The following is a 14,965-nucleotide window of genomic DNA, read 5'->3' as shown; positions in this document are numbered from 1 at the left end:
ACGAAACTATTTAAAAATGGTCATAATTCAAAATAGAAAAATAACTATATATGTAAAAACAAATTCGTGTTAACACTTATTTCTTTCAAAAATAATTAGTTACAGAAAATGTGTAACAGGGGTACACATACAAATGCATATATGTATTTACCCATATATTTGCTATAGCTTAAAATGCATGTTAAAAATCAAGGGAAGAGGAAGAATATAGTGAATTCATAAGTGAGTAATATTAGATGTATGTAGTTAATGAAAATTTATCTTAAATATATGAAACACACTGACAATATTTCTGGCATACTAACTTTTGTGTTTATATATAAATATGTCATTATTTATAGTAATGTCTAACATTGAGTAGGGGTTCTTGACTTTTGAAATCACTAGGTAACTGCCAATGTATGTGGTGTCTTCAGTGTGTCACATATTTACTGACCTGTCACCTTTGAAGAAATACGTTTTGCCAACATCTTCCCACCAAATGGCAGAATCAATACCGTGGGGGGGAATTCCATTCCCAAGGGTAATCAAGTCATGAGGGTAACCTGGTTGAAGAGTTGTGTCCTTGAACACCCAGTATTTGTTACCTGTGTGAAATAAGTGTAGGTACATAATGTATTAGTGAAACATAAATTACAAGGTACCTGTCAGCAAAATGCATGTAAGTTACTATGCAAGACACCCTGGAAATAATGTCATAGTCACTCTCAGAATATTCATATTTTTGCTCAAACATCACATTCAAAAAAAGATATAATAGTTGTCTAAATATATCACTTATTCTAGATCTAAAACAGAACAACTACTTAGTACAAATTTTTGAGCTAATATAAAATTTAAATCTATATTTTATCCAGGAAGAAAGAATTATTCAAGGATTCTTTCATTCTTTCCCTGGGTTGTCAAAGGCCCTACTTCTATGAACTGCTACAACCTTCCTGCAGTTTGTACATACTCTATGGCTAATTGACTTTTTGATGATACCATGTCCTCTTTGTAAGCATTTCCAGTGGGCTGATTCTTTCCCTTTATTATTCAAGTGTTTACAAGTTGTCTAAGTCTAATGAGGTCTTCTAGTTTTAACTCACTGTTCATTTGAACTATAAAGTTTACAAGGGTATGTAAGAAGAGGGGAAGTTTAACTGTAAACTGTTCAAATTTGCTGAGTATAATACACACACAGAAAAAGCAGGCAGATCAGTCAGTTGTATTGCTGTTTGAAGTTGCCTTTTGACAAGACATATGTCATACACCACTGTCCTTAACACACTGTACACATCACTTACTTCTTAGTATGCCATACCATCTAACGATTTCTTACTTCACTGAAAGCTGATTACAATCCAAACTTTCACTGAAACTTCCACTTTCAGAGTCATCAATACTTCCAGTTAAATGAGTCTTCAGTTTGGCGATTTGAATGAGAATGACCCCCACTGGAGTCGACTTTAAAGTTATAAAAACCTATGCCAGTCACAGGCTTTCCCTCCCTTTGGCTGCAAGATCAGGATGTAAAGCTCACTCTTGAATACTGCTCCATTATTGCACCTATATGATGGTAATGCCTGGAACTGCAAGCCCCTGCTTAAATGCTTTATTAGATTTGCATTGGTCATGGGGTCTCTTCATAACAATAGAAGATAATTAATATATTTAATCTTATCTGTAATTCAACTGACCACTGAGAGTAGTTTCTCCACTAAGCAGCTTGGAAGTCATTTTATCTTGTCCCCTTTTCCTCTGTAGCTCTTGTTTTCTTAACTGGATTTATTTTATAGTCATCAGCAGATTAATGTTGATTTTCGGTTTTCCTTATTATAATTCTGGCTGTGCTTTCCACACTGGGTACTCAGTTTGCCATTTTGGAGGAATTGGAGTCTTTGCGAGGTAGGGCATGCTTGGGTAAAATTGTCCACTATGTCTGCTCTCTTGTCTACCCATTAAAGCATGAATAGCACTGGCACACAGTCCCAGCTGTTCTGCTTGATTTCCCTCTAGGATGGACTGAAATTTCCCTGAAACCATAAGCAGAAGTCAAGCTTCTTCTTCGAAGGTGTTAGTCAGGTATTCTGTCTCAGTGAAAAGGGAAAATGGCTAATGCAGATCAGGGAAGAGGAGGTGAGGACTTTTACTAATACTGAGACACTGACATTAAAGTCAGTAAATACACATTGCCTCAAAGAACTCCTTCCCTCTTTCCCTTCGGATGCACAATTTATGACCCAGCAACACCTTCCAAGTCATTCTCTCTGGAGGCTGACATTTAGAGATTAGTGAGCTTATGTCTTTCCTAACAGGTGTTAGCCTTACTTGCTTTTATAAAATTTTAATCTCTCCCTAAGACAATAGTTATAATACATTGCAAAATTCATGTTACACCTATAGATATTAAAAATTAAGACAAAGTATTTCCCTGACAACAACATAATACCAGCAGGGCAGTGGAGGTGCATGCCTTTAATCCCAGAGAGGCAGAGGCAGGCAGATCTCTGTGAGTTCAAAGCCAGCCTTGTGTACAGAGTAAGTGTGGGGATCACAGACCCTGGCCGGAAACCCACTCCTCCATCAGCCTGGGAGAAGGCAGCTGCCAGACAATGTTTACTGAAAACATGTTTACTGAAAACAATCCAATGCCATAGTTCCTGATAAGGGCTTGATAAGGGCTCACTCTCTGAAACACCCTGACATTGATCTTCCGGATGGCTAGCTTTTTCTTTCTGCTCCCTGCTGTTTGAGATTTAACCACCAGCCAGGAGGAAAGAGAGAGGTCTGTTGGAGATTTGTGCATGTATGGATGTCAGAAGTTTTTCTGGAGGGAAGCATTTTTTTCTTGGGAAGTTCTCCTAAGCTGATTTGGGGAGCATAACTCAACCGACTCCCAACGCCCTGGCCACATTCTTGGATTCAGGTTGCGCAGCAGGTGCGGCAAGTAAGTTCCAAGATAGGCTCCAAAGCTATGCAGAGAAACCTTCACTTGAAAAACCAAAAAAAAAAAAAAAAAAAGCTTCTACCATTTCATATCATTTAAATTAAAATACTGATTACTGTAAGCATCATGTTTGAATGCTAAAGAAAGTCTGACCACCATCATTATTCTTCACATTAATAAAATAGTTTAGTGAAAAATAAATGTGCACATATATAATTGCAGAGACTAAAAAGCTAATGAATAGTAACAATAAACACATTCAAGTCTGCCCAAATAAGAATTTAAATCCAGAGGAAATTCCCATTAATAAACAACAGGCCAAAGTTTAAAGAATGAAGAAATACCTATGCAGAGAGTATCAGGAAAAGCCATTCAAGGAAGGGAAACTTGTTATCAATGAACTGAAAGATTGCTGGAGGACAATGAGCAGTGAAACCTCACTGAAAACCAATTTAATATACTTCACAGTCTTTGATTACATTGGTAAAGACCTCAAGGTGATCAAATTGGGGTCCTTTGAAAATAAAGTTATGGACAGAAAAAAGAAATAAGACAACCATTATTTTTTGTGAGAATCGCTCACTAATTGAATATATTCAACAACTAACTTCCTATATCTTCTGCCGTATGCAATAGAAAGAAAGGGGTGAACAAGAAGGACATTTCCTGTCTCTTAAGACTGGTAGTCCAGTGAGGTGATGAGGGAAACCTAACCTTAAGACAGGAAAAGTAACAAATATAAACAACTTCGAAGAGAAAAAATGTTCATGTTGAATAAAAGGAGATGGATGGGATGGAGAAAGAATGAGGATAGTTTTGCATTGAATGCAGGAAAGATCCTCACCCAATTTTTGGTATATGTGTATGTACAGGAATGTGAATGTGAAGTGGTATCATTTGCAGGTGTGTGCACACGAAAGTGCATGTGGAGAACAGAAACCAATATTGTCTTCATTACTTAGAAACTCTATACTTCATTCTTATGAAACAGGGTCTCTAAACGGCCTGGAACTTTGTGAAGTTGGCTAAGCTGGCTGGCTAGTGAGGCCCCAGGATCTGTCTGTCTCTACCTTTCGCATACTGTGGTTATAACTCAATATGCAACCATACACACACACACACACACACACACACACACACACACACACACACACACATAAAGACACCAGATCAGGAAATGTTGAAATATTGAAAGCAAGTTGTATAATGGGAAAAAGTTTGTTGTATGTTTAGAAGAAAACTGTTACAACTCAGATCATAAGGATATAGGTGAGGACAGAGAATCTATGGAAGTTTGAATCTTATTTCAAAGGTTTTGAGACAGTTTGAACTAAACTGCAAAAATAGACGTGAGAAGGAGAAAATCCATTATGAAGTTAGCATCATTGAGCATCACTGACTGACTGGAAAAAACATGAATATCAGAGATTATGCTTTATGTGTATAGAAAAGAGAATCTAAGTATTACTGAACGAGGCAAACAATATTAGAGATGGATGGGAAGTTGCATATTCAAACCAAAGGCGTGAGATGTTAGTGATACCTCTATTAAAAAAACTGGTAGAGGTAGCTATATGTTAGTATAATTATAGCAATTTGTAGGTTGTAAGCATAATGTGACATTTGTCAATTTAGAATTCTGTGAAGTTATCTGGGGAAGAGTAAATAGCAGTTACAGTAAAGCCATAACTAGGTCTCTAGAAAGAAATGCCTTTTTAAGAGGAGAACATAGAGGACTAAAGAATTGTAGGTAGTAGAGGAAGGTTATGTAGTGGTGGTAACTAGCATAGTAATAATATTCACAAATGGAGAGACAGAGATAGAATGGGGGGACACAAATCAACAAACTGGTTCTCTGCAGTGCCAATGCCAATAAGTCTGGAAAACCAAATAGTGTATGATATTGTGATTATTTTTCTACACAGTTAACTTACAAGTGAAAGATACACTTCATTTCAAGACCTGTGATCTAGTTTCATTTACTGTTGTGATCAAATATCCTGACCAAAAGCAACTCAGGGGAGAGATGGTTTGTTTCAGCTCACAATTGTAGGTTATATCCCGTTGTTATGGGGAAGCCAAGATGACAAGAACATGAAATAGCTTGTCACATCACATACTCATTCAAGAGCAGAGAAAGAAATTAAATCCTACAGACTCACTTGTACTCATCCTGCTCTCTATACATAGGCAGTACTAAATCAAAATCCAGAAAATAGTGCTGCCCACGGAGAGACAAGTCTTCTTACATTGACTAACAAGTAATCCAGACATCTTCCCAGAGACAGACCTTATCTAGTCAATCCCTCATTGAATTCCTCTTCCGTGGGGAATCCAGGTTGTGTCCACTTAGCAGCTAAGATTAACCATCACCAAATATCTCCTTATTAATCTCATTCAGGCAGGTGTTGTAAAACTTATGCAGTTGATCATATAATAAACCATGTTCAATATCTTTTCATATTGTACAGTCAACTGACTTTTCTGCCACTGTAATTTGTACCTTGAAGGTCAGTAATAGAAAGTTTTTCTTTTGTCTATTCTAAAAGCAAATATTCCATAACTTTTTCTGCATATGTTCCCTCTACATTAAGACAGGGATAATGATGAGGCAGAGGCTGAGTAACACAGCTGAACTAAAAGAGAAAAGAGGACAGAGTAAATATGAGCTGAACTGTGAGTGAATGAGACACCAGGTGCTCTTTAGCGATGACTAGTTTGAACAGTTCCTGTGCTGTGAGTTATCATATCTTTCCTCTCTTAAGCTTGATGAGCCCATCTGAGTTTCCTTTCCTTTTAACTCAACGAGACACCTCTTTATGAACTCTGAGCATCCAAATTCTATTAAAGTATGACATGTGTATGAGCCTAGGTGTTTGAATCAGAGACCTGGCTTTTAGTCAATGTTCCATGCTTGTCTACTAGCCAAAGTTTATAAACTATTTTTGTGTCTCTAAAAATTTTAAAAATTTTAAGTTGTTTCCCTCATCCTCACTCAATGTATTTCCCACTGGGAAAAGGTATGATAATCCCTCAGTATTTATTTTGGCTTATTTTTGTGGGAGCACCCTTCCTATTTAGCATGGTTTTGTTATATTGCCTGAGTGTCTAGGCTTTACCTTCATCGTGCTGCTTAGTTAGTTGTTTACAAGTTACCAGCTACGTTAAGCTTTGAGAATCCAAAAGAAACAGAACAGTGATGCACACTAGTTTCCTTAAGTACCTCAAATCCAACACCTGAAATTTTTTAAGTGCTTAATAAATGGCTGACAATGAAAGGAACCATACTTAAGGTTAAAAGAATAAAAAAATACAGGATTGAAGAGCTAAGAAAAAAGAACAGTAAAGATATGGTTGCTATTAATTTGGAATCTTTTTAGCACAGCTGGAAGATGAATCTTATAACAAATAGGATGTCTGATCAAGCTGCCACAGCTCACTACTGTGTTGAAAAGCTATGTATATGTTATACTTAATGATATATTAGGAAATACCACAATTTCCCCAGGTTTTTTTTTTCTTAATCTGGAAATTTTTAAAGGAAATGACTGGCCTAATGTCCAGATCAAACCATTGACAGAGTAACAAAGTAAAAAAAAAAAATCCAAAGAACTTTTTCACAGCACAAATCTACTTTAGTGCTATCTCTTTCACCATTAAAACAGAACATGTTAAAACAATAGCGGAGAACACTTAAAGGCCCAGTCTACTGACCTATGCTCAGCACTTCTGTATTCTTTCCTTTTATCCATCCCCAATTAGGAGAGAAGATGTGATGGTCATGCCCCCATGTCAGCTACTGAGAGTAAGTCTTTTGTCAGGTTGACTCCACTGTGGCTTTCCAGTGGGAGCATTCTATATTTTATAATATGTTCCTTGGCATTTTTGAACTTTATTACTTTCATGGCAATTTCTTCACACATTTCGCATGTTCACAGTGGGTAAATACACAGAATCCAGGGTTCAGAGAAGCTTTCTTTATATGTTAGCTAAATTTCTAAAGGGAGAGTAACATGAGAATACAAAGAGATGATGGTCTCATCCAAAATTATCATTATTCTACTAAAATATTTTCTTCTCTTTTGTGATTGCATGTGACCTATATATTTGTATGTACATAAGATGTGTTCATTTATGTATGGATACTTGTGCAAATATGTGATTTTGGGGTCCACATGCCATGGTCTTTGTGGACAGGTCACAGGACAACCTCAGGTTTTGGTCCCACCTATCATGTGTTTGAGACAGTCTCTTCTGTGCCTGTGTATATGCTCCGCTGGCTAGCATATACAGATCAGATTCCCTGATCTCCTTTCCCAACTCTCTGTTGGAGCATTTGGAGCACAGGTCTCTGCTTATAAATCAGGCTTTACATGGATTCTGATCATTAAAATTCAGGTCTTCATACTGTGGACTTTTGAGGCTAGGGAAGCTAGCACAATTAACAATGCTTCCTAAAATCTATATAATGAAAATGATTTCTATTCGTCCAATATTTTACTTCTATATAAAGGGGAATAACCAATCCTTCACTTTAAATGAATAAAACTTTATTATGGAAGATCATGACTTGCATTTTTCCTGTTAGAAATAAACACCAAGAAATACATTTTAGAAGCACTTAAATATCATTGGAAAAAATAAAGTAAAACAAAACTTGACAGCATTTGCTGTTGAATAACAAGATGGAATCCCAAGATTTATATAAAAAAACGACAACAAAAAAACATTATGGAGACCATGATCTTGCCTGTTCAGTATTTTGGTCTTGAATTCAAGGAAATATCAATTGATAATGAGTGTCAGTACTTAAATTTTCTGTACATTTGTTAATGAGATACAACATAATTCCTTCTGCATCTTAATGAGAGGATTTTCACATGACAAAACTCAGGTGACTCAGTCTCTTCTTTAACATGCATATGAGTGATTTATATTGAACTCACTTCATTTTATATATAAGAGGAGTAGCTTTATGCTTATGTTATAATAAGGGTGCCTCCTGACTTTCAAAGACACTATTGCCTGAGACACAAAATGAAAGTTTTTGCTGGATTTCAAGTGACATTGGCAGGTTCTGGTCTACGTGGAAAAACTAATCTTATTGACAATGTATTAGAAGAATGTAGATGAGAGCATCCACAAATCAGAATAAAGGCAGAGAGGTATTCTAAATAAAAAGGATAACCAGAAATAATGAGAGAGAAGAACGTGCAGGGCATTTCAAGGGAATTATCAATCCCATCCAGGTATGAGTTGCTAGTTAATAGTCTATGAAAGTCACTGAAAGAGGAGATGCAAGTTAGCTGTGAAAGCAGCATACAAGGTATTAATGCTTGTGGTACTTATAGACTATATACATTCAACTTGAGAGCAGTGGGGGTGAGGGGCAAGTGAGAGGGAAGGTAGTTGTGACAAACTAGCAGCTGTATGGAGGAAACAGAAGGGGTAGTAATGCAAATCTATTTTACTTGACAACATACTCAAAACAAGACCAAATCTAAAAGAAAAAAACAAAAAATAAATCATGAGATCCATGAAGAAGAAAGCAGACAGGATGTAGTCTCTTTGCAAGATATATAAGAACACAAATCAAGGAGTGGCTAATTTTTATAAGAAAAAATATATTAGAGTCAGGTGTGTTCATATGTAGTTTTAGTCATAGCTCTCAGGAGGCAGAGACAGGCTTATTTCTGTGAGTTTGAGGCATCATGCTCTACCTAGTGAATTCTAGGACAGCCAGGAATACTTAGCAAAAGCATGTTTTTCATTTGCTTGTTTTTTAAGTTTTTATTGCTTTAATTTTAAATAGCTTGCTTCACATGTCAATCCCAGTTCCCTCTACAACCCCTCCTTCTGGATCCTCCCCACCATCCCCCACAGCCTCCTGTGGGAACAGCAGACCTTGGCTGGAGGCCCACTTCCCCATCAGCCTGGGAGCAGGCCACTGTAAGACAATGTTTACTAAAAACATGTTTACTAAAAACAATACAGTGCCTGGAGCAATAAGCTCCTGATAAGGGCTGGCCCACAGAAACGCCCTGTCCTAGACCTTTTCCAAAGACTAACCTCCTCTTTCTAGCCCACCCACCGCTGCCTCTGGTGTCAGGGTATATAATAACCTCCTTCTTGAGGAGCCTTCGGGAAGCCACTGATGGGTTTCTGTGTCAATCCTGACACCCTTGCCACATTCTCGGATACAGGCTGTGCAGCAGGCACAGCAGCCTCCCACCCTCTCCCTACTTCCTTCCACATAGGGGATATCTATAATCTGTCCTTTGCTCAGGGCCTGGTCCAGGCACTCCCCTAAGAGTCCAGGCTGAGAGAGCTTCCCTCTTTGTGTTATGAACACATGAATTCTGTTTGTATGCCAGGGATAAATACTGCCCAGGGCCCCATAGGTTGCCTAGGCTTCCTCACTGACTCTCACACTCAAGAGGTCTGGATCAATCAAATGCTGGCCTCTCAGATGTGGGTCTGGGGTCCAAGAGCTCTCTCTCGTTCAGATAACTGTCTGTGCTGGTTTCGCCAGCCCATTCTGTGTCACTGGATTTCAAGGGTTCAGTTCAGTATTTAACTGTGGATGTTTGGCTCTGCTTCCACCAGTCACTGGATGAAGGTTCTAGGACGGCATATAAGGCAAAAGCCTGTTTTTAAAAAATAAAAATATTGAAAGTTCTCACTGTGGGGTATTTGGAAAAGTTTTTAATTAACAATAATTCTGCCTTGGATAAACCTCATTGGCTACAATACTGCAATGAAATGATAGACTCTGGAGATCCACCATGGAGGGCCTCACCCTCCCTGGGGATCAGAGTGGAGATTGGGTGGGGGACTGGGGGACCTGATGGGGAAGGCGAGGTGTGGGATGAGGAGGGGAGGGAGAGGGAGCTGGGATTGACATGTGAAACAAGCTTGTTTCTAGTTTAAATAAAAAAAAAAAGGAAGAGGAAAAAAATAAAAGTAAAACAAACAAGACATTACACATATGTGCAGCACTCAGCACATATTATTTATTAGGCAAAATACTGTTCTATATCTATATATTCAATTGTGAAAACTTTATAGGGTTGAAATTAGTGTCAAAAAGTTTTGCGGGGGCAGGCATTAGGTTGTTGTAGGCTTAGTTAGTGAAGCATTTAGCAGGTTTGAAGTTAAATAGGTATGGAGAATGACAGATCTACCAAATACAAGCTCTGAGATCATGGATAAGTCATTATGTGGATTATTTTCCTTCCTAACTTGCATAACATAAACTGACACTTCTCATTCAGAGTTTTGTAAATAATTAGATTTTGAATGCATATACAAGGATTCTCAATTTGCTTACCAAATATTCTATATGCTTACAGATTTCTCTCATACATACATGTGTATATGGATGCATGTCTATTTTCAACAGTAAATTGGCACATCTCTGTTATTATTTAGGATATGGCTTAATTTTTCTCATCAAAATTGCAGTTCTTGAATAAACACCAAAACTATTGAAGTTACATTGGAGCATTTGTTTTTATAGGTTTATAAGGTTATCAAATGAGCAGAGAATTTTGAATTCTTTGCTAGAGTGTTGTCACTGGATTGTGAAGCTCAGATTTTCCTTCAGGAGAACTTTCCCTACTAGATGAGCTCCTTCCTTTGAGAACTTTAATACCCTTTCTGGCTTCCTAACCTAGTGCTGTTCCTAGGGAAATATAAACAAAAGAATGCAATGCAAGTTAATGCAAAGTTTATGAAAGCGAGAACAAATTTTAGTTATACAAGTAATATTGCTGTTGGAAAACACAGAAGACAATAGTTTGAATTATAAATGAAAATAAAAATAACTAAAAAACTGTAGATTTTGGAATACTCTATAGCTAAAAACATGATATTATTGGAAAGTTTCAGTTATCAAATATTAAATTTTTAGCAAGGCTAAAAAATCAAGGAGATTTAAAACATTATAATGGCACATGTTGTTATATTTTAGATTAAGGTCAGAAAATTGTTGATATGTATTTTTATTATAGTCTTCCAATTCAATGAAAATTTTCTTAGAAAATAAAATAGTTAGAATTCAATTAATATTTGTAATTAAAGTAATGCTATTATACATCTAGCATCTATTCTTTGCATATAGAAAGACCCTTGAAACTCTAGGGTAACTTTATTATTCATTATCTCCCAGAGACAAATAAGTGCTTATTACACTCAGCCACTTACAAATAGTAGATTTCTTTGAATTATTGTACTGTGTAAGAAACAAATTACTTTGATCACAAATGAATATCATTAGAACAGCTAAAACTCCAAAGAACAATAATTTGTAAGTAGCATACAAAAAAGTGCAGGTTCATTTGAAATAAAGTAAACATGCAAGGAACAGAATCTGAAATAAGTAAGTTTTGGCCATTTTCTGGTGTGGTCTATTTTTAGAAGATTCTAATCCTTCTCTTTTCCTGTACATCTTTTAATGCTTTTCTCAAGTGTTATGATCCCCATTCTGTCTTCAAATAAATATTTTTGTTTCCATTCTGTAAGTGATCTTTTTTCTTCTTTGCCTCTGGAAATGAAACTTTAAAATGTGGTAAGAAATATTGCTTAAAGTTACAAAGTAATAGCAAAAATAGGAATTTCAGAGAAATTTAAAAGTGCTTGATTTTGACAGTTGCTTGCTCTTCATTTTAAAATTTACTTTCTTTGTCAGGTATATTTTACCAGTTCTATTTTCTACACAGATTATTTTTGATATCACTCTCTCCTAACCATTCACTCAACCTGCCTTGTAATTGATTGTAAACATCTGCCATGATTATGTTTCCCAAATGTGTATGATATCAATGGTACCAGAAGATAATGGTACATCTTTCTAGAATCATGGGTGTCTAGCCCTATAAAAATTTTTTTTGAGGCAGGGTCTCATCATGTAGCCTGGAATATACTATGGAGACCAGGCTGGTCTCAAACTCACAGAACTCCACTTGCTGCTGCCTTAGTAGTGCCAAGATTAAAGGTTTGTGCTACCACATCTGTTATATATGAAAACGTTCTAAAAAAGGTTTCCTGTTTTACCTTCTAATGGGCGAGATACACTACATCCTTGATAGCACATTTCCTTTCTTATTTTTTTGGATTAAGGAAACAATCTTACAAACTCAATGAAGGAGAAGCACTCAGAGTAGCTGCCAAATATGAAGTAGAAGAGAAACAGAAGGAAGTTGATATAGACCAAGTAAGTAAATGTAACCCAATCATTGTACATGCAACAAATTCATGCTGAGAACAGCCTGTTTTATATTCATCCTCATACCCAGCTCAAAATCACCTGTACATAGTTGTACTGTTTACTATGTCAGCAAGTTAAGTGAGACATTATCCAATAACTTTGATATATTTTTATTTTTTTAATTTTTTAGTTATGTGTATGAATGTGTGTGGTTTTGTGTATGCAAATGTTGGTACCAGGGGAGTTACCAATACACAGGCTATGTGATTGTGAGCTACCTGGTAAGAGCACTAGGAACTAATGTCTGGTCCTCTGCAAGAAGTAGCACTCTACCCCACTGCGTTGTCTCTCACCATCTGAAATGACTTCACTTTTGTTAAAAGGAAAGATCCATACATATATACGTTTAGTGCATTTTAAATATCATTTAAAGTTTCAAATTCTGTGTTTCTTCATTTTATAAAATCTTAAGGTGTCTTATGAAGAGTATACAATTTAATAGAAAAAACATTAAAAATAAGCAGAACTAAATTAGGGAAATTAGTAAAAATAGAATAGCAATAACAATTAAATATATTATGGTGAGTTTATGCAAAAATATTCTTGCTGACATATTTCATAATGATTATCAGAGCAGAGCTTTATTAGAACACACATTAAAGTCACTTCAAGAGAGTAGTATATAACATTAAATTAAGATTATGCATTGTTTTTAATATAGTTTTGGTAAATGGGTTACCTCTCTATTGAGACTTACTTCCTCATTCTAAAAACAGTCCTAACACTAGAACATAAGGCAACACAGGAAGCTGATATGAAAGTGGAAACTCTGCTGTGAGCGGCCCCTATTTGATTATCATGATACCTTCTTATTCAGTAGTGAACTATAATGAGAAATGTGTGTTTACATTAAGCATGCACTAGACATATAAATGATTAATTCTAATACCTATGACCTGGCATATGTGAATTTGTAGAATACATAAACTGATAGGATTCCTCCTTTATATAACAGCCTTGTTTGTTATGACGATCATAACATAATAAATAACATGAATTTAAAGTACATAATCTGTAAAAATTTGATGTTTGGTATATATAAAACTTTAAGTACACATGTAGATACACCTATCAAAAAATCAAATAACTATAATAATGATCATCTTAATCCCCCTGGATTTCCACATGGTTTGCCTGTATTCCTTCCCATTTCCCTCAACTCTCATCTGAAATCTATATATTAATGTTGGTGAAATTTTTCTCCATATCTCTCAGTTTTTATTGAGCTATATAAAATTAAATTTTCAAAAGTCTTTGTATATATACACACAGGACACACTGTTCTCTTTTCTACTTTAAAGTATCTTTTTAAAAAATGAAAATCTTTGTGGATTATGAATTCTGTTGAATTCCTAAACTCAAGTCACAAATGTCTGCAATATTGGTCTAGAACATCCAGAGAATCAACTGCTTTCAGCATGGTGATGAGGCCATTGGGAATTCATATATAGTCCAAGATACATATCAGAATTTGTACATAAATAGCCAATGGATTAGGCGGTATTTGTTGAAAGGTTCTTGGTTTGCTGCTAATGAAGTTTTCTGCGACTTTCAAGGGAATCTCTGAAGAAAAAGATTACTTTTAGATATATGTTTGGTTCTATTTCTGAACTAGCTCTTCATTTTCACTCGTATCTAATTTTCTTCCTTCATTGCGGTGACTTATTGTCTTCCACAGTAGCTGCAACATAAGTCTCAAATTGATGTAATAATCTCATAGACCCTTTCTGTATCTCTACTACAATAAAGTCGGTGGAAGTTTTGAGTGGAACAGCAGTGGAACTATAGATAAATGTGATTAGATTTCACTTTGAAATAGTATGTTTCATCCAGGAATAAAACATACTTAACCTAAAATTTCTTTACTTTTGTTTAGTGGAGTGTTGTAATGTGTAAGTGCTACATATTTTTTTGCAATTGGATAGAGAAATATTTAAATTTTTAAATGATATGGCCTTTAATTTTTTTCTGTACTAACATGTAGTAGAAAGCAATTCCCATAGATTTCTTGGTTTGTACTGATAGCCTTTACTGTGAAACACATTTGCAAAGATACTTGTATAATGGATCTTCTTGAAACACATTTGCAAAGATACTTGTATAATGGCTCTTCTTGACTCACAGTGCAGTAACTCTTCATCTTAGTAGGGATTTCATTTACTGTCAAGTTTAGTAAAGAAAATGTTTTACTTCAGTAAACAGTTATGTGGGCTTGATTATCATTTAGTTTGCTGTTCCTTTTAGCCATGAAACAGACTATATGAAGAGGAGTTGTCTCACCCTTTTCATATCACACAATGGGAGTTGGGTTGCAGGCTGCTGAATTTTCCCTAACTCCCTTTCTCTTTTTGAGGATTTTCTTGCTGTCATTCCAAATTTTATGAAAGTAAGATAAGCTATGTTGTTAGTTTACAAATATTATAGAGTCTCAGTTCCTATATAAATGATATTTCTACAATCTTATCTTACTATATTCACTCACCAATTTGAGAAACCTTTTGGGTGACTGCATCGTATATCGACATAGGCACAAACAGTTCTATGAATAAACTTTTCTCTGTTTCTTTGCAATATTGAAGCTTTTAACTTGAAACACTTGCCCTTTATACCAGATATAGGCTTTAAGAATATGAGATGTAGGAGGCAGATATTGTGATTTACTACATTTTATACTCCATATTTTTCTACCTGTAACTATTCTTGAATTTTCTTCCAGACCAATTTCATGGGAATGACTAACCACTTCAGGTCTTACCTAAACATTTCTT

General features: G+C 35.7%; 1 protein-coding gene and 1 pseudogene across 1 annotated transcript in view; both read right to left on the bottom strand.

Annotated features, from left to right (window-relative positions):
* The window catches only part of Mmp16 (matrix metallopeptidase 16), a 233,848-nt gene that overhangs the window by 16,896 nt on the left and 201,987 nt on the right, over nt 1-14,965 (bottom strand). The window contains exon 8 of the mRNA XM_005066812.4: nt 437-587. Within this exon, the coding sequence (XP_005066869.1) occupies nt 437-587 (151 nt within the window). The remainder of the gene's footprint in view (nt 1-436; nt 588-14,965) is intronic.
* On the bottom strand, nt 9,567-9,696 carry LOC121139092 (annotated as a pseudogene).

Source organism: Mesocricetus auratus, unplaced genomic scaffold (genome assembly GCF_017639785.1).
Source record: "Mesocricetus auratus isolate SY011 unplaced genomic scaffold, BCM_Maur_2.0 Super-Scaffold_6730, whole genome shotgun sequence".
In the NCBI taxonomy this organism is placed as follows: domain Eukaryota; kingdom Metazoa; phylum Chordata; class Mammalia; order Rodentia; family Cricetidae; genus Mesocricetus; species Mesocricetus auratus.
The sequence above is the reverse complement of the archived record's forward strand: the minus strand, read 5'-3'. Positions and strand labels throughout refer to the sequence as shown.